Source organism: Planococcus citri, chromosome 4, assembly GCF_950023065.1.
Source record: "Planococcus citri chromosome 4, ihPlaCitr1.1, whole genome shotgun sequence".
Taxonomy (NCBI): Eukaryota; Metazoa; Arthropoda; class Insecta; order Hemiptera; family Pseudococcidae; genus Planococcus; species Planococcus citri.
The window spans coordinates 44,234,485-44,257,989 of NC_088680.1; the positions used below are offsets into that span (position 1 = coordinate 44,234,485).

General features: G+C 35.4%; 6 protein-coding genes across 10 annotated transcripts in view; 4 read left to right on the top strand and 2 right to left on the bottom strand.

Annotated features, from left to right (window-relative positions):
- Positions 1-3,459, bottom strand: part of BNIP3 (BCL2 interacting protein 3) — a 52,976-nt gene extending 49,517 nt beyond the window's left edge. The window contains exon 1 of one of the 2 annotated variants that reach the window (XM_065362494.1): positions 3,195-3,459. In XM_065362494.1, coding sequence (XP_065218566.1) covers positions 3,195-3,237 — 43 coding nt within the window. In that variant the 5' untranslated portion in view covers positions 3,238-3,459. The remainder of the gene's footprint in view (positions 1-3,194) is intronic. The other variant, XM_065362493.1, reaches the window with a different exon arrangement.
- Positions 3,460-5,772: 2,313 nt separating this feature from the next.
- On the top strand, positions 5,773-8,259 carry Slbp (Stem-loop binding protein). Its single transcript, XM_065360524.1, has 5 exons — positions 5,773-5,929; positions 6,282-7,082; positions 7,171-7,281; positions 7,354-7,488; positions 7,561-8,259. Exons 2-5 carry the CDS (start codon positions 6,298-6,300, stop codon positions 7,832-7,834), a joined length of 1,305 nt encoding a protein of 434 aa, XP_065216596.1. The 5' UTR covers positions 5,773-5,929; positions 6,282-6,297; the 3' UTR covers positions 7,835-8,259.
- A 152-nt stretch (positions 8,260-8,411) lies between these two features.
- On the top strand, positions 8,412-9,816 carry LOC135842866 (uncharacterized). Its single transcript, XM_065360534.1, has 3 exons — positions 8,412-9,120; positions 9,276-9,482; positions 9,567-9,816. Exons 1-3 carry the CDS (start codon positions 9,073-9,075, stop codon positions 9,606-9,608), a joined length of 297 nt encoding a protein of 98 aa, XP_065216606.1. The 5' UTR covers positions 8,412-9,072; the 3' UTR covers positions 9,609-9,816.
- A 5,708-nt stretch (positions 9,817-15,524) lies between these two features.
- Positions 15,525-16,657, top strand: LOC135842867 (uncharacterized). The gene is made up of 3 exons (XM_065360536.1): positions 15,525-16,074; positions 16,250-16,441; positions 16,530-16,657. The coding sequence occupies exons 1-3, from the start codon at positions 16,048-16,050 to the stop codon at positions 16,569-16,571; spliced, it is 261 nt and encodes an 86-aa protein (XP_065216608.1). The 5' UTR covers positions 15,525-16,047; the 3' UTR covers positions 16,572-16,657.
- A 437-nt stretch (positions 16,658-17,094) lies between these two features.
- LOC135842859 (uncharacterized) overlaps positions 17,095-23,505 on the bottom strand; it is a 30,892-nt gene continuing 24,481 nt past the window's right edge. Inside the window, exons 2-6 of one of the 2 annotated variants that reach the window (XM_065360527.1) lie at positions 19,605-19,706; positions 18,313-18,435; positions 18,102-18,225; positions 17,894-18,031; positions 17,095-17,814 (exon numbers count right to left, since the gene is read on the bottom strand). In XM_065360527.1, coding sequence (XP_065216599.1) covers positions 17,410-17,814; positions 17,894-18,031; positions 18,102-18,225; positions 18,313-18,435; positions 19,605-19,706 — 892 coding nt within the window. In that variant the 3' untranslated portion in view covers positions 17,095-17,409. Of the gene's footprint in view, positions 17,815-17,893; positions 18,032-18,101; positions 18,226-18,312; positions 18,436-19,592; positions 19,707-23,505 lie in introns of both variants that reach the window. The other variant, XM_065360526.1, reaches the window with a different exon arrangement.
- neur (E3 ubiquitin-protein ligase neur) overlaps positions 19,125-23,505 on the top strand; it is a 44,051-nt gene continuing 39,670 nt past the window's right edge. The window contains exon 1 of one of the 3 annotated variants that reach the window (XM_065360520.1): positions 19,125-19,345. In XM_065360520.1, the coding sequence (XP_065216592.1) occupies positions 19,267-19,345 (79 nt within the window). In that variant the 5' untranslated portion in view covers positions 19,125-19,266. Of the gene's footprint in view, positions 19,355-23,505 lie in introns of all 3 variants that reach the window. The other 2 variants (XM_065360518.1, XM_065360521.1) reach the window with 2 other exon arrangements.

Genomic DNA, 23,505 nt, shown 5'->3' on the forward strand with positions numbered 1-23,505 from the left:
TGCGGTATCAAAACATCTTCACGAAGATGTATCAATTAAAATATCATCTCAGAGACCTATCTACATTCTATACTTTCAAAAATCAAATTGCAGGACTTTCGAATCTTTTTTGAAATTTCTGCAGAACTTGAAGCCAGTGTTTCTCAGGTTTTACCCCCCTCCCCAATCTCAATAGAAATATTCTTTCAAGATTCAAGAGCATTTTTCAGATAGCATACCATTCATCCCTTCACTCAAAAAACACATCTCAAGGCTTGGAAGCATTTTAAAAATTTCACCATTACCCTTCACAAAAATGCATTCTCAGAGTTTGTGAACAATATTCATCAGAGTTTATCTCTACGCTTCTCTTCCTCGCTCTCTTCCCTCCCCATTTCTCAAATATTTAAATATTTCTTCAAGATAATAACGACATTTCTTCACCTTACACCGTAGATTGGTTGTTCAACTTGAGCCTTTTCACAGCATTCATGGAACAATTTTCCAAAATATTTTTCATCTTCATTTTAATACCCCCTCTCCCAAATTTGGCGTTTTAAAAATCGAAATTTGTCTTTTGTTGCATTTTCAGGAGCACGTGCTCGTCGATCTACTATAAAAGAGACTGAATGAAAATGGGGATTTTTCATTGAACCATTATTTAGAACCGTTTTTTAAAGAAAAATATAGGGCTTTCGTGTCAAATGCAGACCTTTTCAACACCGGATATTGATTTCTTTTACAAAAAGATCAATTTTATAAATGATTTTGTATTTCTTTCCAATATTGTTTGAAACTACATACTATAATTGAAAAGTTTTAAATTTCATCACTCATGACTCATGAGATATAAATAACACTCCAAAATATTGATATTTTGTATCGAATTGCCATGACAGGAAAACAACAAACCATCTCTCACCCTCTCCTTCCCATCATCATCATCATCACAAGTGGAAGAATAATTTTATTCATTTTTCAAACAGAGTATTAATCGTAATCAACATACAATGAGAATTTAATCCAAATTATTCCCTTCCAGCAAAACATTATTTTCCAAATATGCACCTAGTAAAAAATATGCTCACTCAAAATTAATTACAGATGTTCCATTTGAATCGAAGATTTTTAAAATGGCGATTTTGGAACACAATTATACAATGCTTTTAGCAAAAAACAAGAAAAAATAAAGTGTATGGGCATTATAAGTCTAAAATGAGGAAGTAAAGCATCGCTCAAAAGATCTTTACGAACTAAACAAAGAGGCATCATTCCAAATCGTAATTCAAAAATTTTTTTAATTAAGTCTTTATTTGAGCCTTTCTGCAAAAAATGAAATTTTAAATCGGCCATAATGGTATTTATACGAAAAGATTTAACAGACTGAATTAAAAAACTAATTAAAAAATTATACGAGGTTATTTCGGGTATAAAAATATCGTAAAAAAAGGAACGAACTTATCGGATTAGAGAAAACGTTAAAATAGAATTAAGAAATATTATTCAACATTTCGAACGACTCGTTTAAATTTTTTGACAAGAGCGGTATACTTCTAAAGTACTATAGAACTTTTCGTACAAAAGTACATATACGTGGTTTATCTTCGCAGGTTGGTAAACTTTTTATCGCAATGAGCTTTTGATAATGCACACTCGATTTCGCAATAAGTGTAAATTTTTTTATTTTTTTTATGGTAAAACTGCTTAAAATACACCAGTGTGATGTCGTTGGTACTATAACAACGATTGCAAAAATAAAACACTTTAAATGATCGGTAAACAATGCTTCTTCGGAAGTTGAAGAGTTGAAAAACACGAGCTCTTGAATTAGATTAGATAACAAATCAAATATCATATGACGAGAAAAATAATAAAAATAAAAGGGATATTAATAATACAATGAGTAGGTATTTTATTTATGTAGCTCGATCGAATTTTGAACATTTCGACGATCTTGATAGGTATAGTTGATTGTCGTACACACGAGTACTCGTACAATTAAGCATCATTTTTCCTCTAATTAACGAACCGTTTCGAGGAAATGAAACTTCACGCAGTATTTTTTAAAATACCTGCGAATAAAAACAATAGATAAAGGTGCAGAGAATAGGTATGGAGAGGAATCGATGTAATCTAATCGCAAATCGCACAATTACGTTGGATTGCTGCATCGAAAATACTCGTAAAGATTAATTACGACTATTTTAGGTAGGTAGGTACCTCTCCCTACCTATATTAAAAGCACATATTACTACGTGTGTTCCTTCCTACGTATCTAGATATTGAGTACTTATACGTTAATTACTATCAATAAACTGTATTAAATACATGGACAATGCAGATAGGTGCCATGTTCTTTTGTTTAATTTAAAATGAAGATATTACACCCAATATGTATACTTCAGATTGAAACATTTTTTTTCTCGAATTGAAATGACGCAAACAGAATGATTACGCAGAGAATCAATTTCAATTAAAAAATAAGTCCAGAGCTAAAAACAAACTCCCTGACGAAAAACAACAGACACGAATGGAAAATCCACTCCCGAAGCAGCGAAGCGCATAGTTAAAGATGAAACTAAAAGTTAGTTAACGAAACCGAAAAATGTCCCTTTACCTAAAATTCACGAATATCGAACACACGAGACAAGAATCCTTTCAAAACACTAATTTTCTCCAGAACCGAGAACCCTTCTTTTCCAGCAACAGTTTGTATACCTAACTCAATCAACGAATCGAACCACATTCACGATTCAACCCTAAAAATAAAAATAACGCCAACAGAATGTTTCTTCCTCGTTTCAGCTTCCTTGCCGGCTACTTTTCGATTTTGTTTTGAAACTGTTGGGATCAATTTACTCGTAGGAACCACGTTTCTCTTGTGTGAAAATCGATCGCGTGAATGTACCGAATAAGTTGAAATAATGATGAATAGTTTCAGAAGAGGGAATTAACACGTAGATATAGAAACCGAAAACACTATCACAAGTTACACGTCTCCTGATCGTAGCCGAACCCGATAGAAACAACTTACCGCTGTAAACAAAAGTGTTTGTTGACACTACAGACGATGATCGTGATTAGACAATTTTAATTACATGGTCTTTCAATATTATAGTTTTCAATATGTTATAATAATAGTAATGCATAATTAGAAACAACGTAGCGAGCAACACAACATAGTAAGTAGAACTAAACAAACACTCGACACTCACCTCCGAGGCAATCATCCATTAATTTTGGCGGCGTAGAAGACATTTTGACTAAATCACATACATATAAAATATTATAAAAATAATAAAACCGGCACTGGAACGCTAAGATAGAATTTAAAAACTGTTAAATTGTGTACGTTAGCGCGTTAACATAACTACACGAATATGTGCGTATAAATTCATGAAATTTACGTTACGTCGTTCGATAAGTTCGCCGTTGAATGTTTTTGTTTACTATCGAGAATGGCTTACGTGATTATATTTTGTTGTGGAATGGTTATTCACGTGTTCCCCTCCTAAACACAAGTCAGCTGATTTTTCATAAACAAAGAGCTTCGAAGCGATTTCAGCGCGGTGAATGGACTGCTACCTAACTACGAGAACAACGAATCTTGTTCACATCTTGTTCTTGTTCAAATTTCTTTAGCCTAGAACTTCGACGCAATGGCAGACTGAGTTTGTAATCTTATTTCGAAATTAAATTCTAAATATGGTGAATTATTAATATTCTGTGAACGAAAAAAAGAAATAGCATTGCAAACAGATAATTTTAATGATTTATACGGAGATTGGACTACAGATTATGATGATTGAAAAATATAAAACTGTATTGAACTATTGAATGAAAGTATAAGTACGTGATGTTCTGATTGTGATGTAGAAACTAATTCTAATTGATCAGTAAATTATATCAATGTATGTACTTACCTACTTCATTTTTTCAGAAACAAAGGTAAATGGGGTAAAGCTGGGAAAAAGCAATGAAGAAATTGATTGCTACAGACATCACTCTATATGCTTTAGACATATTATGACATCAACATAAATTAGGTACTTGTCATTTGCAGTGAATGCAGTGCGTTCAAATTCCTCAAAAACCTTTGAGGCAACCGAATTCCAAACCAGACGTAGACCAATATCCACAAACACAAAATTTAAAAAAAAATTGCAAATGAATTTGGCGACTCTTGTAGAAGAAAGAACTAGGCTAAGTACCTATTCAGTTGCCATTCATTCTTTCATTTCCTCATAACACGTAATTTAAATTATCTCTCGCTTGAGATTGAGAAATTGTAATTAAGGATTCCCTCAATTTCCTCTAAATGATTACCTAGGTCCTATACATTGATTACCATTACCAATGCCAAAGCAAGTTTAGTGATGCAGGCGAAAAGAAAAGCGAAAAATATAACTTTATGAAAATTCGGAATAAAATGAGATTCTATCACCTAAAATTTTTCCCAGTTTCCTTCTCTATTTTTTTTCAAGACCCGCAAAGGAAAAATTTAAACGCAGCATTTCATCCTGGGTCGTGGCTGTTGAAAAGCCAATAGGTATCCAAAAGTTGGCTAAATTCAATAGTGCGAATTCCAACAAATCGAAAAACCAAAATTTTCAATTTTCCTGTTCCCAACATGATCAATTGACGAACTTGCATGTTGTAATTAAAATTATCCGATCTTTTCTTTTTATTACCAAAAAAACAATGAATTCGATTTTGGTTATTTTTCAATTTTTAACATTAAAAAAAAACAAGAAGCAAACAAAAAACCACGAAAATCATAAAATCATTGTAAATCTTGGAAAATCAACAGAAAGTACTGATCTTGAATTCCCGTCGGATCTTCCAGTAAAATTTAGTATGTTGAGTGAAATATTGCTGAAACCTACTAAATCTAAACTCAAGTAAAAGCATTAAGAATTCTGTAAATTAGGTATCAAAACTGGTAAAATTTGAAATTCTACGGGTGAAATTTGACAGTAATTCTGTTTAAAATTGTTTCAAAAATATTTAAAATAAAATTTTAACTAAATGTAAAGGTCTTTTTATACAATAGGCGTAAAAAGCTGCGGAAAAAACAAAAACGTAGACAAAATTTCAAATTCAAAGTGCTATTTTTACGTAATTTTACTTTTGCGTAGCTTCTTACGAAAAATACTACGGAAAAAGTACTCCGTAAGAAAAAGCACTTTGAAAATTTGTCCACGTTTTTTCCGTAGCTTTCGCCAAATTTTCATAATAAAAATAATAAAAATTCAAATTTCAAAAATAAATAATGTATAGAAACAGAAACGATAAAAAAAATGTATGTACTTCCCTTCTAAGTTCTAAGTGAGAATTTTCTTGTGTTGGAAAATTTTGATTTTGATTCTATCGAAATTCGAAATGAAATGTTGAGTTGAATCGACGGAAGAAGAGAAAAATTTGATCACTTTCAAAAAGAGTTTGCCCAACTCAAGTACCCTACCCAATGTCTGAATGAATCGCTTAAGAAACTTCCACAATCATCATTCTCAGAACTTTTTCTTCAATAATCCATTAATTCAATCGCATTCGACGCTTCAACAGTCAATTTTTTCCTACAAAACAATGCATACAATCTTACAAAATACATGTAGAAGATGCTGCATAACCGCACCTACGAAGGAAAAATAACTACGCCATTAAAAATGGGAAAAGTAAAAAACGCTAATAATTTTGCAGAGTAAACTCACCCATAGGTATCTTATCGCTTTTCTTTTAAAAAAAATCGCGCGAAAAGCCAAACTTTTTTTTTGACTGGCTCTATTGTTGTTTATAATTTCCCTCCATTCGAATTTGAGTTTTTGTAGTTGATAAAGTTTGGTGTTTGTGACAAAAAATGTATTCAATTTCTTCGTTACATCTTTATTAATTTAATGTGAATTTGTGGTGACATACTGTTGATTTTTATTTCCTTTTACTGGACATTAAGGTAATGATATATTGCTCTTCATCTATTCCTTCTACTCCATTGCTTAATCGCTTTAGTTGAAAACCCAACACTTCACCAAGTTCGCCCAATGTTTTTTCTTCGTTTTCGTTGAACTAACGCTTGCATTCATTTCAGTAATATTTTTTCACTATCCCATGTAGTACTTTACTTGCTGAACTTTTTCAAACCCGTCCATTTTGCTTTGTGTTTTTGTCACTTCTCAAAGTTTGAAGCATTGCACGAATATTGATTAACACACTGTGTGATAGTGTTTGTGTAATGCGTTTTGAAAATTTTGAAACGCGACAACTTTCTTTGTATTATTTTTCATGAAATTTGTTTATTGTTTAAGGATTTGATGAACTAAGATGTCGGATCCAAAAGACACAGCAGACTGCGATCAAAGAGGAGACAACCGAAGTTGGCTGGAAATATGCGATGAAGAATTGGATGGCGATATAAAGGATGAGCCTGAAGACTCGGAATTAGACGGAATAAAGGATGAACCTTTGTCACCTATAAAATACGAAGTCAAATCTGAATTATCGTTATCGATTAAAAACGAAGTAAAAGACGAACCGTTAGCTTCCGCGGACTCTGAAAGTGGAGATGAATCGTCGTTACCTGTCGACTACAAACCAAATATCGCCAACAGTACGATCGAAGAAGGTGAAATACGAAGCGATCTAGACGATTCGATCGTTAAGACAGAAAAACCAAACGACGAAGGATTCGCTAGCTCGGCGGCCATTTCTAATATTCTTTCTTACGCGAAAGTACTTTCTCGAGGAAGTGGATCGGAAAATGTGCCAAAACGGAAACCAGCTAGTGATATTCCTACTGAAGATCTCAGTTTGACGAGTCATTTAGACGTTTTCCACGTTGATAGCCCTTGTAAGGAGGTTATCAGAGATGAAGCGGAAATTGAGTTAATGATTGATGAAGATACAATCATGTTCAGTCCGGTGAAAAAAATGGAAAATCCGGCCAAAAATATGAAAAGGTCGTTCCACTTGATCGAGTCTCCGATACAAAATCGAAGAGAACGTACTAACAGTGTTCATAGTACTCATAAAGTATCCAAATCTGATCAATGCTCAGATGTACATTCATCCAAAACTGGTTCAAGTAGCACTAAAAGTGATTCTCCGAGGTAAATTTCCATTTATACTTGGCTACTTTTTCAAAGACAATTTTTTATTCTAATGCATCATGTCGTCTGTCTGTATTTTTTTCAATAGTTCAAAACGCGAAGTGGAAAGAAATCCTGATATTCTTGCTAGGAGACAAAAGCAAATCGATTATGGAAAAAATACGCTCGGTTATCAGAACTATTGTCAGCGCGTTCCAAAGTCCGTTACAACCCTTCCATGATATTCAAATTCTATCGGAACATGCGTATTTTAAAATTCCTCTATTTTTAGGTTTAAACGAACCAAAGATGACCCGAAAACGCCTCCGAAGCATTTAAAGTTGTCTAGAAGAGCATGGGACGGATTGGTGAAAAATTGGCGTGTGAAATTACACAAATATGACAGTGAAGATTGCGATAAAGACAGGTATAGCTGACAAACCGTGATGATTTTTTACAAACGCGGATGTGGGTATTAATTACTTTCGTTTCTTTACAGCATCAATTCCGACCCATACTCTTTATCTTCGGAGATGTCGTCGAATTATGATTCAAGTTCCATTCAATCTGATTCTACGCCATCTACTCCAAGTCAAGTAAATTCCCAGAAAAAAAATGGACCAGAAAACTATCCTTGGAATGGTAAAAGTCATAAAGCAGAGAAGACTAAAGAGTTATGGCCAGATTGCCCTCAAAAATCAGATAAGTCTGATGACGAAGAGTATTTAGGGTGTGAATCGTTAAATGAAAACTGTGTGGAAGCCTGCTCCTAATTGTAAATATTACTTTGTTCTTTTATATCTTGTTCTCTATCATTACCCCTGAACGACGTATGGTTCAGTTGACTATTCTGTATTGTTACTAGATTATAAAAACGTGGTAAATTTTTTTATTCTAGAGTTAGTTTTGTCTGCATTAATTAATGATCTACGTTATCTAACCATCCTGCTGTTTTTTGTGCAACTTTCTTTTAGTTTCATAAGACGTATAATTCAAGAATGAGTACTCTAAGAAGTGTAAAATTTGTGAGTTTTGTTCGGAGAAAAATATTCATCAAAAAATACAAACGAGTCGACTTTCATTTGTGATTTAGTTTATCATTGCCTACGTATATAGATTTTTTAATAGTAGATATTTTCCAAAAATATTATTTGGAAGGAACTTTTTTTAATAATCAATATAAGTTTTCTTACACGTCTTTATCTTCTTTTAAAATTATTTTCTGAATTTCCTGTGTTAGATAAATAATGTAGCCTAAACATGAACTTGTTTTTGTCGTTGATTTTATTTTGTGAAATATAACGTGACATATTTATCAAAACGAATCATCGTTCAAAATATAATATTTGAATGCTAAAGTTAGTACTTTTCAATAAAATTCATTTTTTTTTTATAACAGCGTTTCGTACGCAGATAGTGCAGGTCGTAATTTCAATTACGGTTCTTTTGTAGTGGCAGTACGGCAATAGACAATCTCTACAGAAAAAACGTGGAATTTTTTAAACTTGAAAATAATAACATTAAATGTTCACATTTCAAAATATTTTCAATAATAATGACAATCAAATAAGGGGAAAGCTTTTATGTTATTAGAGCTTTTTTGACACAGAATCCGATTTGAGATTTGACAAACGTTTTCCTATTTCTTTACAGAATCATTTTAAATTCCCCATTTATCGTAATGCTAATTTTGGTTGAATTTGTTTGTTGATAATAGGGGTGTTCGAGCGCTCTCTCCGCCATCCAGCGCTCAGAACCCCTAATTTTTTACATTTTCTCTAAATTCTGTAGCGTTTGTAGAGCGCTCGAACACTACCTACAAGAAAAAAAAATAAGTAACAGACGAATCACTGTTCGTCAGGTGACGTCACCTGACGTTTCATTGAAATTTGAAATCGTCTAATTTGCGCCTATATTTCATCATACTACCAATGATGCAAGTGTGAACTTTTTGAAGTGACTGTCGAAGAAAATAGGATCATTTCAGCGCTCCAATTTCCATTCCCGCCATATGGGTTCTACTTTTGTTACAATGATGTTAATGAAGTGGAGGTTTGAAGTAAGTTACATTCTAGAGTACATACATTTTAATAGTAGGTAATCGTGCAACGAATGGTTGAGAAAGAGGAAACGAATGGAGCCTTAACAAACGATGTTAGTCATCACTAGTTACCAAGGTACATAAAAATTAATCAATTTGAAAATTTATTACAGAGATATCGAGAAGAAATAAGGAGAAACGAAGAAAAAACTGAAGAAATGATAGCCGAAATCCGAAGGTTCAAAGAAGAAAACCGAAGCACAGAAGAAGAAATCCAAAGGTTGGAAGAAGAAATCCGAAGGATGGAAGAAGAAAACCAAAGGACGGAAGAAGAAAACCAAAGGACGGAAGAAGAAATCAAGAAAACAAAGGAGTCACAAGTAGGCAATATTTCAATCTTTATTCTCAAGCAATTTGTAATTAAGAAGCGTCATTTTTATTGTTCCTACGTTTTGTTGTTTCAGAGATCATGGCTTGATAGGTTGTTTGGGTGGAAGACCAATTGAAACTGTTATTCAGTTTGTTTTTTATTAAAACATCAGTACGGCAATAGACAATCTCTACAGAAAAAACGTGGAATTTTTCAAACTCAATTATTTAAACTTGTAAAATAATAACAATGTTCACATTTCAAAATATATTTTCAATAATAATAACAATCAAATAAGGGGAAAGCCTTTATGTTATTAGAGCCTTTTTTGACACAGAATCCGATTTGACAAGCGTTTTCCTTATTTCTTATTTACAGAACAGAATCATTTTAAATTCCCCATTTATCGCAATGCTAATTTTGGTTGAAATTGTTTGTTGATAATAGGCCATAGGGGTGTTCCCTGTTCGAGCGCTCTCTCCGCCATCCAGCAAGTTACAGAAACCTACAGCATTTGAGAAAACATGACATTTTTTTACAGCTTGCTGTAAAATTGCATTACAGCAGTCTGCAGTCCATATTTTTGAGTCTGTCATGAGCGCGCTCAGAACCCCTGATTATTTTTTACATTTTCTGTAAATGCTGTAGCGATAGTTTGTAGAGCGCTCGAACACTATACCTACTAAGTACTAACATAAGTAATAGACGAATCACTGTTCGTCAGGTGACGTCACTCTGACGTTTCATTTGATGAGAGTTTGGGTATTTTACCGTGTAATTACTCAACATTGTAAATAGGTAGTAGTAAGTTTAGTAGGTGTCTGTAACGTTTATTTTTGTTATGTTGCCGATACCGTTATTTAAACTTTAAGTCTGTACGACTATAGCTTTTTCTATTAAGCTGTACTTAGATTTTCTCATTTTGTATTTTATTATATGTATATACTTCGTGCAATAAAGATGTACGTTTATTTCGTCGAGTTATATTTATTCTAGTCAAATGGTATTTTAACGTTTTTAAATGGTTTTTAGAGTTTTATCGAAATACAGAGACTTTTACGTAAAACGCCTAACATGGTAGCTTAGATGTCGCGTGGTTTGTTCGCGGATTTTTGAGTTTTTTGAGTTGTTCCAGAGTCGATATTGAGTCAAGCACGTTGTGCACGCGGTCGAACATATGGCTGATGTATAAGGTATAGGTTGGTACGTTGTATTACGCTGCATTTGTTGAGTTTTTTTATTGTGCGCCAGGAGGCGAGTATATATAGAAAGAACAGAGTTCTCCGAGTCTATTTTCTGTACGAATAGGCCCAAGTTTGAATAACTTGAGCCCAGAGATTCTCCACGTGGCAGCGTACCACCTTACCTCAGCGATACTGAGCGTTACGAATGCCTGCGCATACGAGGCAAAAGTTCGAAGACAGGTTTAACGAAATTGTTGCTGCTGAGCAGATCGATACCGAGAAATTATCCAGCGGCGACCTTAAAAAGCTTAAAGAGAGAGTAAGGAAGATCCTAGACGACGAAGCGATCCTAGACGAACAGCCCGTTATGGCTCCTCCGGTAGTGCCGACGACTCGATGGGTTCCAGTAAACGTTGAAGGTTCGTTAGTATTCGAAGGCAAAGAGTTTGGAGCCTGGTATCGTCGAATATGTATCCGCCTGCGAGCTATGAAATTAGCTCATACGATAAAAGAGGTAGTCGCCGACGAGTCCGAACGTGGCACGCAAGAAGAGAAGGATGAAGCAATGGACTTTCTTATTCATCGAGTCCATTTCACCTTGGTTGACATGATAAAAGGTGACACGCCGTACGAGTTCATTAAGTCCATGAAGGACCGTTGGTTCCAAAGGACAAAGGCACAAATCTGTGCTATGAAAACAGCATTAGCGTCGACGAGGCTGTTGGATTTTAAACGAGTTGAAGACTTCGCAGATTCGATCCGCCGCCAATGCATGGATTTGGGCGATGAGGATGAGTCCACCTGGCTTTCGAATGGACTCCCTCACGATACGCGTGGTGACTCGATGCGTGGCACGATCACCTCAGCCCTTCAGCGACCAGAAACGACACCGGACTCAATTAGAGAGATTATTGTGGCAGCGTATAAAACAGACCTGTCTGGTTCAACGTCGACGGCGTCGGGTTCCGGTGTAGCGGTGAAGTCAACAGCGTTCCAAGCGAGCGAGAGTCGTCCGTCCTGCCACCGATGCGGGAAGCCAGGTCATATGGCTCGTAGTTGCTACGCTAACGTTCCTGCAAACAGTAATAATAGTGGTAATTATTATAATAATAGAAATAATCGTAGTAGTTATAATAATCGTAACGGTAGGGGTTATAATAACGGTCAAAATGGTCAGAGTAGAAATTATCGTGGTGGTCGCGGTGGTCGTGGTAACGGCGGCGGTCCTCGTAATGATCGAGGAAGTACAGAGAACGGTCAAGGAGGCGCTAGGCCGGATAGACGTTTTCATGGCGGTGATATCAATAAAGCGCAATGTTTTGCGTGTGGAACGTATGGCCATATAGCAGTAAATTGCCCTCAGGGCACCGATCATTCAAAGAAGCCTAATTTAAAACCGACGGCGATGTTGGCCTATTGTAAGAGTCAAGGAAGTGAGCGTGAGAGTGTTGGTCAAGCGGTCGAGCGAATTCCAAACAATGAGATAGTCTGGGTATTGGACTCCGGGTCCACAAATCATTTTGTGAATGACACAAAGTACTACGTAGAGTCTACGGAGATGCACGAGCTCGTAGACACAGCCTTCGAGGGTCAGCGCGTAACGGTAACGAGAATAGGTACGGTCAACATGCGGCTCAACGGACGAGCATATTATATGACCGGAGTAAAATACTCGAGCCAGTTTTCCCACAATCTTTTGTCGACCGAGCGTCTACGTATTGCCGGCTGGCGAATTGATTTAGCTAGAGAGATTACCATCTATGATCCAGAGGGAGTTTACGTTACGCGCGCCACGCCTAGTCCGATAGGCTTGAATGAAGTTTATTTCGAATACGTATTGGAATCGTATGAAGTGGCGATGGCGGTGAATGAGTCGGCGGAGCTTTGGCATAAGCGTCTTGGCCATCCTTCGGACAAAGTGCTCGGTAAGGTAGAGGGTCTACCGTCGTCGTCTGGTCTGTCTATTACTACGTGTGAAGTGTGTGCTCAAGCGAAGATGTGCAGGAACGCCTGCGGAGAAGAGAGACACGTAGTTAAGCGTAATATCGAATTAGTTCATACTGATGTTATTGGTCCGTTACCTACTTCTTGTGAAGGTGACAATTACGTGTTGAATTTGCTTGACGATCGAAGTCATTTCAACGTCGCGTACGTTATGGCAAATCGTTCGGATGTAGGTCACTGCTTCGACGATTATGTGAAGAAAGTAGAGGCTATTCAGAATAGCAAAATAGCGTTTCTGCGTTGTGACAACGCTCTCGAGTTTGTTCGTGGTATGGTGGCGCGTATCTGTAAAGAGAAAGGCATTACTATGGAGCGTGCCGAAGCGTTTGTACATCCCCATAACGGGAAGGTAGAGAGATTCAATCGTACGTTGATGGATAAGACTAGGGCCTTACTTTTTGAAGCTAAGATGCCTCATCGTTTTTGGAACTATGCGGTCGATGCGGCCAACTATCTCTTGAATTGTCTTCCAACGAGCGCCACCGACAATAAGAGTACTCCGTACGCGTTGTGGAGAAATAAGAAGGTTCGGTACGATTATCTTCGTGTGTTTGGCAGCCTTGCGCGTGTCTTTGTTCATCCTGAAAAGAGAAAGAAACTTGATTCGCGTACGTTACGCGCTAGATGGGTCGTCATTGGTTTCACTGAAACCGGCTACCGACTCCTTAACGTTGAGAATGAGTCGGTCGACGTGTTTACTCACGTTCGAATTGATGAATCGATTAAGTACGGCGATCTCGTTCAACAAGAGGACGATGACCTTCCGTTTCGTGGTTTTGAAGAGTTGGAGAATGAGTCGAGCGAACCAAGTGAGCGAGTGATGTTAGCGTCCGGTGCAGCAGAGATGACCTTCGAGGAGGCGATAAACAGTGACGAGAGTGAGAAGTGGCGTATCGCCATGAATGAAGAACTTGTTAATCTCGAACGTATGGGTACTTACGAAATAGTCGAAGAGCCTGCGGACCAAAAGGTGCTCGGTGTCCGTTGGGTGTTTCGTAAAAAGGAAGGTGACGTTTTCAAGGCTCGACTGGTGGTCCTTGGCTACCAGGAGGGCAAAATTCTCGATGATCTCGATGTTTTCTCGCCAGTTGTTCGATCGGACACGATTAAAGTATTGACAGCGTTAGCTGTGAAACATAAGTGGCAAATAAGACATATCGATGTCAAAGGCGCGTTTTTGTACGGTAAATTACCGTACGTAGTGTTTGTTCGCTTACCTAAAGGGTTTTATTATCGTGGCCGGCTTCGGAATCCCGTTTGGAGACTAATCAGAGCATTGTACGGTCTTAGAATTTCGCCTATTACATGGTATAAAGAGTTAGCGAGAATTCTGGCTAAAATTGGCTTAACTGCCACTGTTTTCGACTCGACAATTTTCGTATTTAGCGGTGACGCACTTCGTTGCGTATTGGCGATTTATGTCGATGATATTTATATTACTGGCTGGGACGATGCGTTGATCGAAAGAGTTATTGAATTCCTGAAACAACATTTCGAGATAAAAGATTTAGGTCTAATTAGTCGTTATTTGGGAGTCAACTTTGTTCGTACGAGCGAAGGCTATACGCTCGATCAAATTGACTACATAGAGTCGTTACTTACCCGTTTTAATTTGGACAGTGCATCGATTTCTACTTCGCCGATCGAAGATTTTGGGTTCCAAAGGGCCAACGTCGATATGAGTCTTGAGCATCAAATTCGTTCGATGATTGGTTGCCTTTTGTACGTTGCTTCTTGGTCCAGACCGGACATAATGTTCGCCGTCAACTTCGTTTCGAGATATCAGACTAAACCGTCTGTTAAGTTAGTGGCAGCCTGCAACAGAATTTTCACCTTTCTGAAAGGTACGCTGAACTACAAATTGAGATTCGTTCCAGTGGAACCAAGAGTACTTACCGCCTTCGTAGATTCCGACCATGCCGGAGATGAAAAAGATAGGAAGTCGACGTCGGGTATTATCATTCTTGCTTACGGGTGTCCGGTGGCTTGGCGAGCCAAAAAGCAGAATCACGTTGCTACGTCGTCTGGTGAAGCCGAATACGTGGCTCTTTCTCATGCCACTTCGGAAATTCGCGCAATGCGCAATTTGTTCTCGGTCTTGGGTTTTGAAATGCCACCTACGCTGGTATTATGTGATTCGACGGCAGCTGAGGGTATGGCGCGTACTTCTGAGACGGCCAAGTCTAAACATATCGATCTCTGCTATCATAATGTACGAGATGCTGCAAAGAAAAGAGAGATTAGTATCGTTAAAGTCGATGGCAAAACTAATTTAGCTGATGGTTTCACGAAACCACTCATTCCTAAGAAGTTGTTCGACACTTTTCAGTGTTTATTCGATCGGTAGTGAGCTATGTACGGTGATATGCTCATTTGTTTTCGTGAATTTTGTCTAGTGAATAAAATGAAAATTTTTTTTGTCGTCGACTTAATCTCTGTACCATCGTTTAGTTCTCCGTGTTTTTATATTTAATTAATTATTCTACTGTTTTAATTGAGTATTTTACCTGGTACGTTAGTTGTTTTCTTGTGTAGAATCTTGTGTAGAATCGAGCTGTCTCGAACGTACTGATCGTTGATCACCGTGTCTTTGTGCTACGATGCACTCACTTATTTTTCTGTATATATATATATCATGTTAACCGTGTATTTTAATCTTTATTTATCTTATGTGTTTTAATCACCTTTTAATTAATTTTATACCTTTTAATCGAGTAATTTAGCGAAGTTCGAACTTTTACGAGATGTTTACCTTTCGATGAAAATTGTTTGTTGGCTTTAGTTGTACGTACTACGTTTTTAGTGTTTATACAGGGTTACCAATTACCTTCAACGCTACGATGAAAATTTCATTTATTTTCGGGTTAATAAATATAAATTTTGGAGGCGTGATGAGAGTTTGGGTATTTTACCGTGTAATTACTCAACATTGTAAATAGGTAGTAGTAAGTTTAGTAGGTGTCTGTAACGTTTATTTTTGTTATGTTGCCGATACCGTTATTTAAACTTTAAGTCTGTACGACTATAGCTTTTTCTATTAAGCTGTACTTAGATTTTCTCATTTTGTATTTTATTATATGTATATACTTCGTGCAATAAAGATGTACGTTTATTTCGTCGAGTTATATTTATTCTAGTCAAATGGTATTTTAACGTTTTTAAATGGTTTTTAGAGTTTTATCGAAATACAGAGACTTTTACGTAAAACGCCTAACATCATTGAAATTTGAAATCGTCTAATTTGCGCCTACATTTCATCATACTACCAATAATGCAAATGTCTAAATGTCAAATGTGAACTTTTTGAAGTGACTGTCGAAAAATATTCATTTCAGCGCTCCAATTTCCATTCCCACCATATGTACCTATTCTATTTACTTTCTTAAAATGTTGGCAATGAAGATGAGGATTGAAGTAAGTTACATTCTAGAGTACATACGTTTTAATAGTAGGTAATTTAAGATAATGAAACGTGCAACGAATGGTTGAGAAAGAGGAAACGAATGGAGCCTTAACAAACGATGCTAGTGCTAGTCACCACTAGTTACCAAGGTACGTGAAAATTAATCAATTTGAAAATTTATTACAGGAATTACGAGAAAAAACAAGGAAAATCGAAGAAGAAAATGAAAAAAAGAGAGCCGAAATCCGAAGAATGGAAGAAGAAAACCGAACCCGAAGGACGGAAGAAGAAACCCGAAGGATGGAAGAAGAAACCCGAAGGACGGAAGAAAAAATCCGATTACTGGAAGAAGAAATCAAGAAAATAAAGGAGTCACAAGTAGGTTATGTTTCAATCTTGATTCTCAAACAATTTGTAGGTAATTAAGAAGCGTCATTTTTATTGTTTGCACGTTTTGTTGTTTCAGAGATCATGGCTCGATCGGTTGTTCGGGTGGAAGACCACTTGAAACCGTTATTCGGTTTGTTTTTTCATTAAAACAGTACAATAATTTCTCCTATTGGTAAATTTTCTATTAATAAATTTTAAAAGCGACATTTTGAGCACCGATTTGTTCTCGATTAAGAAAATTATGCAATAAGATTCCAGAGCTAAAGAGCTGTAAAAAGAAATAATTATAGCGAATTAATACTTTCATCCCAATAAATTAAGTCTGAATTGATGACCATCTTACTTATAAGAAGTCTAAGAAGAGTTCACATTCTGCTGAACAAGTTGCAATGGCCTTTGAATAAAATTCAATATTGAACTAGTAGCAAACGGTGTTGGTGGTTCGTATGTAGGTTCGACCACAGGTGAAATGCATTTATAATTTATAAACTATCTCTCTAAAATCAAAAATGTTCGTAATATCCTTTTCGCAACAAATAAAAATCTATTCACCCATAACGCACTTTTCCAAGAACAACTTTGAACTGAAAACTTTCAACGATATAAATGCGAGATTACAATATGAAATTATTAATTAGAAGTTTCAGCATTAACAGATTATTTTATTAGCTTTTTCATTGAAATGAGAAATATAAAAATATAACAAAAATGAATTATCATTTTAAAAGTATAGCAAACAAAAAACAAACACATCTTTGTGAAACTTCAAAATATTTACAAAAAAAAAACGATCGTTAACATCGTGAATAAATGACTACTCAAATAGTACCGGAAGTTCAGTAGATCATTTCATGGAGCACCGAATAACAATTTAACGAATATTTATTAAGAAAGTTACGCGCTGATAGGAGACACGTCATTTTCTACAGCGAACGAAAATGCGTACGAAGATACTTTTAATCTTTATTTTTTCTCGATTTGACGTACTCTAGAATTAGGTCCAATTTATCGGAGAAATGCTTCTCCCTCATAATAATCAAATCATTCAAGATCTGAAACTTGTAGTCTATATACGCTTTGAGATCGTTCAAAGTAGACGGATTTAATGCTAGTTCTCTATCGTCTTGTCTAGAAGGTGGTTTAAACATTTCAGACAGTCTACTAGACACATTCGGTGCCGAAGTGTTGCTGGCTTTCATAAAGTTCAAACAATTTTTCGCCGCTTCGGAAATGTTTATATCTTTGAGCAAATTTTCGACGTTTTCGTAACTTATGGTACCGGTCTTCTCGACTGGGTTCTTCTTCAATTTAACGAGAAACGCGTAAATCCAGAAAAAGTTTTGGTTTGATAAGCGTACGAGCTGGAACATAAAAGAACAATGATAAATAACTTATTGATTTTGATCATAAAACAAACAACAATACAGAATACAAATCTACCTTCAAAGTAATTTCGCGTTGTTGTTTGACGGAAATCTTATATTCGTAAACATTGAATTCCTCCGATGTTTGGATAGATGTGCCATGCACAGTCGAGAGATACATTTCATCGTTTCCGAATAGTTCTACGGTTTTAACCTAAGTAAAAAACATAAGTTTAAAATACGGTTTTTCGTTCGAAGGAAGAAATGGTTGAACAAACACTTACGTCACCATAAAACACCAACTTCTCAATACAAAAGTTCGAATCTTCAGTTTTTAACGTAACTGTAGGAACATCGACTTCATTAGGTCTTATGAAGTTTACTGTGTTACGAATATCCAGGAAATCTCTGCAAACATGAACAATACAGCAATGTGAAACAAGTCTTGACAATGTTAGTACATGAAATTATTCACTTTGAAAGTCATCAACTTACGAAAGTTCTTCTTCATTCTCTTTTTCGGCATCTTCGCCCATCAAACAGATTTTGACGGTATCTTTGATATTTTTACCCGGAATGTTGGAAGCCCAATTGCATTTGACTAGGATTGATGGTGTGCTGCCAAAATGAAGAGACATATCGTTAATATTGAAAATCTAGCGTTACTTGGTAATCAAATGAGAAATGACTGGTGATGGTAAACTGATATTCAAATGGCGAATGGCCACGTCTTAGCTACACTTAAATAGCTCAATACTCGATCAAACGCTACGATTATTCTAATTATTCGAAAGTTGAGACGAAAAGCTTATTTTTTTTTAATAATACAAGACGCGAAACGAAATAAACTTGAAACGAAACTTGAGAATTCGAATTATTCGAAACAGCAAACAGCAATTTTTTTCGATTCGCCGGAACTGCCACAGCTGCTCACAATCACAGATAAAATTTTAAATGTAGGAACGAAAAAAACTAAAAAAGCCAAAAATAGGTACCAAAAAAGGCGGAGGTTAATGTTGCATCTGTGGTTTTTATTCTGTGACATCTTGGAAATCCATAACCCGCGATTTTTAAAATTTATTTACTCAAATTATTTTTTTATCTTTTAAAAATCCTCCCACATTTGTGCGAATATTTGAATAAAATAATTTACTGTTCAGATTCTCACAACCGAATGATTTCCATCCTTACAAAATTGGAATTGGATTCAATTTCAGGGATAATAATGGAAACACATTTTTGAATTTCTATCTCAAGATAACACTGATTGTTTACAATTTTCATATCAAAATTTTCACATTCTTTCTCGTCATGTTTTGTCGGTTTATTTTTGATCTTATTTTAGAAGATACGTAGTACTTTCAATAATACTAGTTCGTGTTTTATTATGTCGTGATATCTACGTGCTTTTTAATTAACTGATTCACCTGGTGTTATACGAATTCAATCATGTATAACTATCTGCAAACCTTACTGCCCAATGGCCTCAAATCTAATTGGGAACCGAGGATTGTTGGTGAGACTTTAGGTATTTTGAGTAAGTGACTTTGTTTTATTGAATACTAATCAAAACTTGATAATTAGTACTCAACTCATGTAAAGAGTTGATTCAATTTTATACCTTGAGTTACTTATATGCAGCAGTTCGACACCTAGCACTGATAAGGAGGTTTTGTTTTGCACATGTTGACATGAAATATGATTTTTCGACGTTTAATATTTGTCATGACGAGAACATTTCTATTTTTAATCCGAGTTCTTTGAAGAATACATACTTTAAGGTGCACCTGTTAGTCGATGAATCTGCCATCAATTGCTTCAAGTTTTCCAAGTATGTTATTTTTATGAAGTTGCTGAGGACCGTTATAACTTCTAGATCTGTCGCCGGGCTGAAATGTAAAAAAAATTGAATATAATCGATTAATTTTCTACTCTTAAGAAATCATATTAACATGACTATAATTACAATCTAACGGATTGGTTTATATAGGTACTAAAGAGAAGTCAATATATTGAATTGATTAGTAATGAATGAACTGAATTTCACGCCTTGTGAATTATCATAAAATTCATCAACCATTGAAATTTAAAAGAAAATGTATCTTGAATTTTATTAGGTAGGTAATGCCAAGTTTGAGTTGATTTTTCAATGTTACAATTTTTTTCGATGATTTAGTTGTACAATTTGGAATGACCCTTGACACATTTCCCACTTCTCTGTTGGATTGTACCTACTCGTATTATTCTAATAAGCAGCCTGTGATTGGCTCAAGTTACTCGAAAATCATCTCAATTTTTAATTTTTCCAGAGTCCATAAAAATTACATAATGTGAAACAGCTGACACATTCACATTGATGCTGTTGAAGTTGTCTTCCAACTGCTCGTATACCTATACTGATGACCGATGATCTTAATCTAAATTTCGAACCAGCTGATTCTTACAGGTATCTCAACCAATCTATGAAAATACAGTCCCATTTTCTTCATTCCTCTTACACCCAGCGTATGTACAAATTTGAATAATTATTCTACTTTCTCGATCGAACCACGAATAACCAACATTTGCATTCACTTGGCAATTTTTACCTGCGGTTTCGACGATAATGAACTATAAGATACTATTGTACGTTGCGAAAAATCGAACCTTCGATCCTAGGCTTTCTTCGATTTATTATTCTACGTATATTTCCGTATTATGAAGAACCCCAGGTTACGTAACTTTTCCCATCGCCATCAGCTGTTGGAATTTACCGGACCGTCGTCAGGTAGACCGAATGAATAGATTTTATCGAATAAAAGTGTCCCCGGTCATTGGCGTTCGACAGGTATTGGACAATACACAATCGATCGAAGATTCTTCCTCGTATCGTGGGAATAATAGAAAATCCGTCTCGGGATATTTTAGATTTTCTTCCTAGATTTCTCGCCCTTTGATTCATTTTTCTTCCGCGTCTGCGAGTCAGCTGTTGCACGAACAATGGTCCAGTGTTATAGGAAGTTACACAATATTTGATGGAGAAACTACCTGCAAAACGACTCAAGACGTTCGCCTTTATATTTACCAAATGTCTTGAATAAAAGGATAAGCTGCTCGGTCGACTGGTTCTTTGATGGCGAATTTTATGCGTACGACACGCGTGGGTAACATATGCCGAATGTTTGCTCGTGTATCAGTAATCGACGTTGGATTTTTTTTTTCATCAATTACCTACGTACATTGATTACAGGATCGTTTTACTAAAATAGTACGTAGAAAAGTGCAACTGTACAAGAGCTCAAGGGACGAATATTGAGAACTTGGATTTCGTACTTGATTTAATTCTTAACCTTCCAAAAAAAAACCATTTGCATAAAAAAAATATAACATTCAAATTTCTTCGTATACGGGTTTGGTGTTACTATTTTTTTTTTTTTTTTTTAATCCTCGTATTTTTTACTTTTTATCTTCGCATTAATTTGTTTCCACTAAGTAATAGCTTTCATCTAGGCTACTCGTTCGCCGCAATGTACGAAATTATATGCGAGATAATGTCGCTAGACGCGAAAAAGTCTCGCTATAGGTAGACCAGGCAGGTGATGCTCGCCGTTCAGTGGCGGGCAGCTGTTTGATGTGTATGAGGGCACGCGACATACAGCTGGTGTAAGCGTGCCGAAGAACAGCCGTCAAAAAGATAGCAGGCTTTTGCTTCGCGTATGTAGAGGTATACGTACGAGTAAGAAAAGCTGCATTATTGTAGACCTTTTTCAACTAGGTTTTATTTCGGCGCTGCTGACTTAACAGCTGCTGTTTCCCGTTAAAGTACCAATTTTCCTTCGAACTGGTTTTTACCTCACTATGGGCATATGTTTTGGGCTAGAAATTTACGTACCTAGGTATATTCGACCAATAGCCTTATGGCATCGCTTTAATTATTAAAATGTATTTTTGGTGGTAGCGGACTAAGGGGTGGAGGATTGAATTATGGTCAAATTGAATTGATTATTGCCTATCTTGGTTTAAAACAAAAGAAAATCGGAGTTTCTCGTAGTAATTAATATTTGAGTTTTGATTTTTTCGAATGTTTTTTTTTTCACTCATTTGGACATTCAATTTAAAAATCGCTGTTTGGTTTTTTTGTTGTTTCTTCCTGACGCTCTTTCTTCTCAAAAATCTTGTCTTTTTCGCAAAATTATCCGAAAAATTGGGGAAACCGTGAAAAATCTTCCAGATTTATAAGCAGCTGAATTGAAAAATTGAATGTGTTTTTGTAAGACTATCATCGATTTTTTTTTCTAACGAGAAACTGGAGAGGTTCTCGGGATAAAGATCATTTGATTTTTGACAAATTTTTTAAAATTCGAATTGAGCTCATTTTTTATGAAAAAATGAAAAATTGAATGATACCAAGGTGTATGCAGCTGAATAGTCTAATTTTGTCTTCCATATTAATTGGTAATGATTTCGAGCCATTCTGAAGTCTCCAAAAAATTTCAGGGCTCAAACTCGGTTATGTTTCCAGCAGTCACGTTACTAAAGATTAGGTACTGAAAAGAAAAATTTGTTACTTTTTCAAAAAATTTGATTATCAAAGTCACTTTTTCGAATTTTTAAAAATTCAATTTCTCTGACATTGTGGCCTTACTTTTTGAAAGAAAAAGAAGAAAAGGAATGTCGATATTATCAACAATTTTTCACAGTCCTTTTTGCCAAAAATAGCTAAAATCGCGATTTTTGTAAAAATTGTCAAACAAAAAGTCGTTTCTTGTCGAAAAAAATCGTTAATTTTTTTTACAAAAAGTTTCCTGAAAGTCTCGATTTTTTTTCAAAAACTACCAGAAGTTGTCGTAATGTGAGAAGAAGAATAATGCTTTGTCGAAAATTGACAAAAATTTTCATTTTTTGCTAAAATTAATGAACAATTTCGTAATACTGACTAAATTTTTCCAAAGTTTCTTTTTTTACTGAAAATTTATGAAAAAAATTGCTTTAAACGGATTCTTTCTGGCAATTTTGACAAAATGCGAGACTTTTCACTAATATTCGCAGAAAACGACCCCATAACAATTTTGTTTCTTAAGAAAAAATTGTTAAAAATTCTCGCTTTCTGTAAAAAATTTCAAAAAGTTCAACTTTTTTCCAAAAATTTCCAAAGTTTTGCTAATTCTCATTTTTTTTTTTGCTAAAAATTGTCAGAAAATCTCGCTTTTTTACTAAAAAATTGCGAAATACTCTCATTTTTTTAATAAAAAAGTTTCTAAAAAGTCCTGCTTTTTGCTAGAATTGTCAACACGATTGAGTTTTTTTTTTATTAAATTTTAATTGCAATGTTTTGTTTGGTAAATTTTTAGTGTTTTTTGTGATCTTCCCTGCATTAAAAATGTCTTGTTACTCATTTATAAAATTATACCTTTTTTTTTGGAAAAAATTTGAGTTTGAGTCCAGAGATGAAAAAAAATTTAAGTTTTTATGAAATGCTACGTATAAAAATATGAATTGGAGCTGACAAAAACGGATTTTGATAAATTGTGCTTGACTAGGTACATCGAAAGGATCATAAAAATACGTATAGTTAATTTGAGTTTATAAGTGCTAAATTTCATATTGTGGACCCTCTGCGTCCTGTTTGTGTTTTTTCCATCTATTGAACCCAGAAAATCGTCTGAAGGTTTCAGAACGAGCCAAAACCACCACCAATCGATTTTTCGG

Coding starts and splice junctions, on each gene's coding strand:
- Slbp (XM_065360524.1), top strand. CDS start 6,298: ATGTCGGATCCAAAAGACACAGCAGACTGCGATCAAAGAGGAGACAAC. Junction 7,282..7,353: donor TATTGTCAGCGCGTTCCAAA/GTCCGTTACAAC, acceptor CTCTATTTTTAG/GTTTAAACGAACCAAAGATG. Junction 7,489..7,560: donor GAAGATTGCGATAAAGACAG/GTATAGCTGACA, acceptor GTTTCTTTACAG/CATCAATTCCGACCCATACT.
- LOC135842866 (XM_065360534.1), top strand. CDS start 9,073: ATGGGTTCTACTTTTGTTACAATGATGTTAATGAAGTGGAGGTTTGAA. Junction 9,121..9,275: donor TAATGAAGTGGAGGTTTGAA/GTAAGTTACATT, acceptor AATTTATTACAG/AGATATCGAGAAGAAATAAG. Junction 9,483..9,566: donor AGAAAACAAAGGAGTCACAA/GTAGGCAATATT, acceptor TTGTTGTTTCAG/AGATCATGGCTTGATAGGTT.
- LOC135842867 (XM_065360536.1), top strand. CDS start 16,048: ATGTTGGCAATGAAGATGAGGATTGAA. Junction 16,075..16,249: donor CAATGAAGATGAGGATTGAA/GTAAGTTACATT, acceptor AATTTATTACAG/GAATTACGAGAAAAAACAAG. Junction 16,442..16,529: donor AGAAAATAAAGGAGTCACAA/GTAGGTTATGTT, acceptor TTGTTGTTTCAG/AGATCATGGCTCGATCGGTT.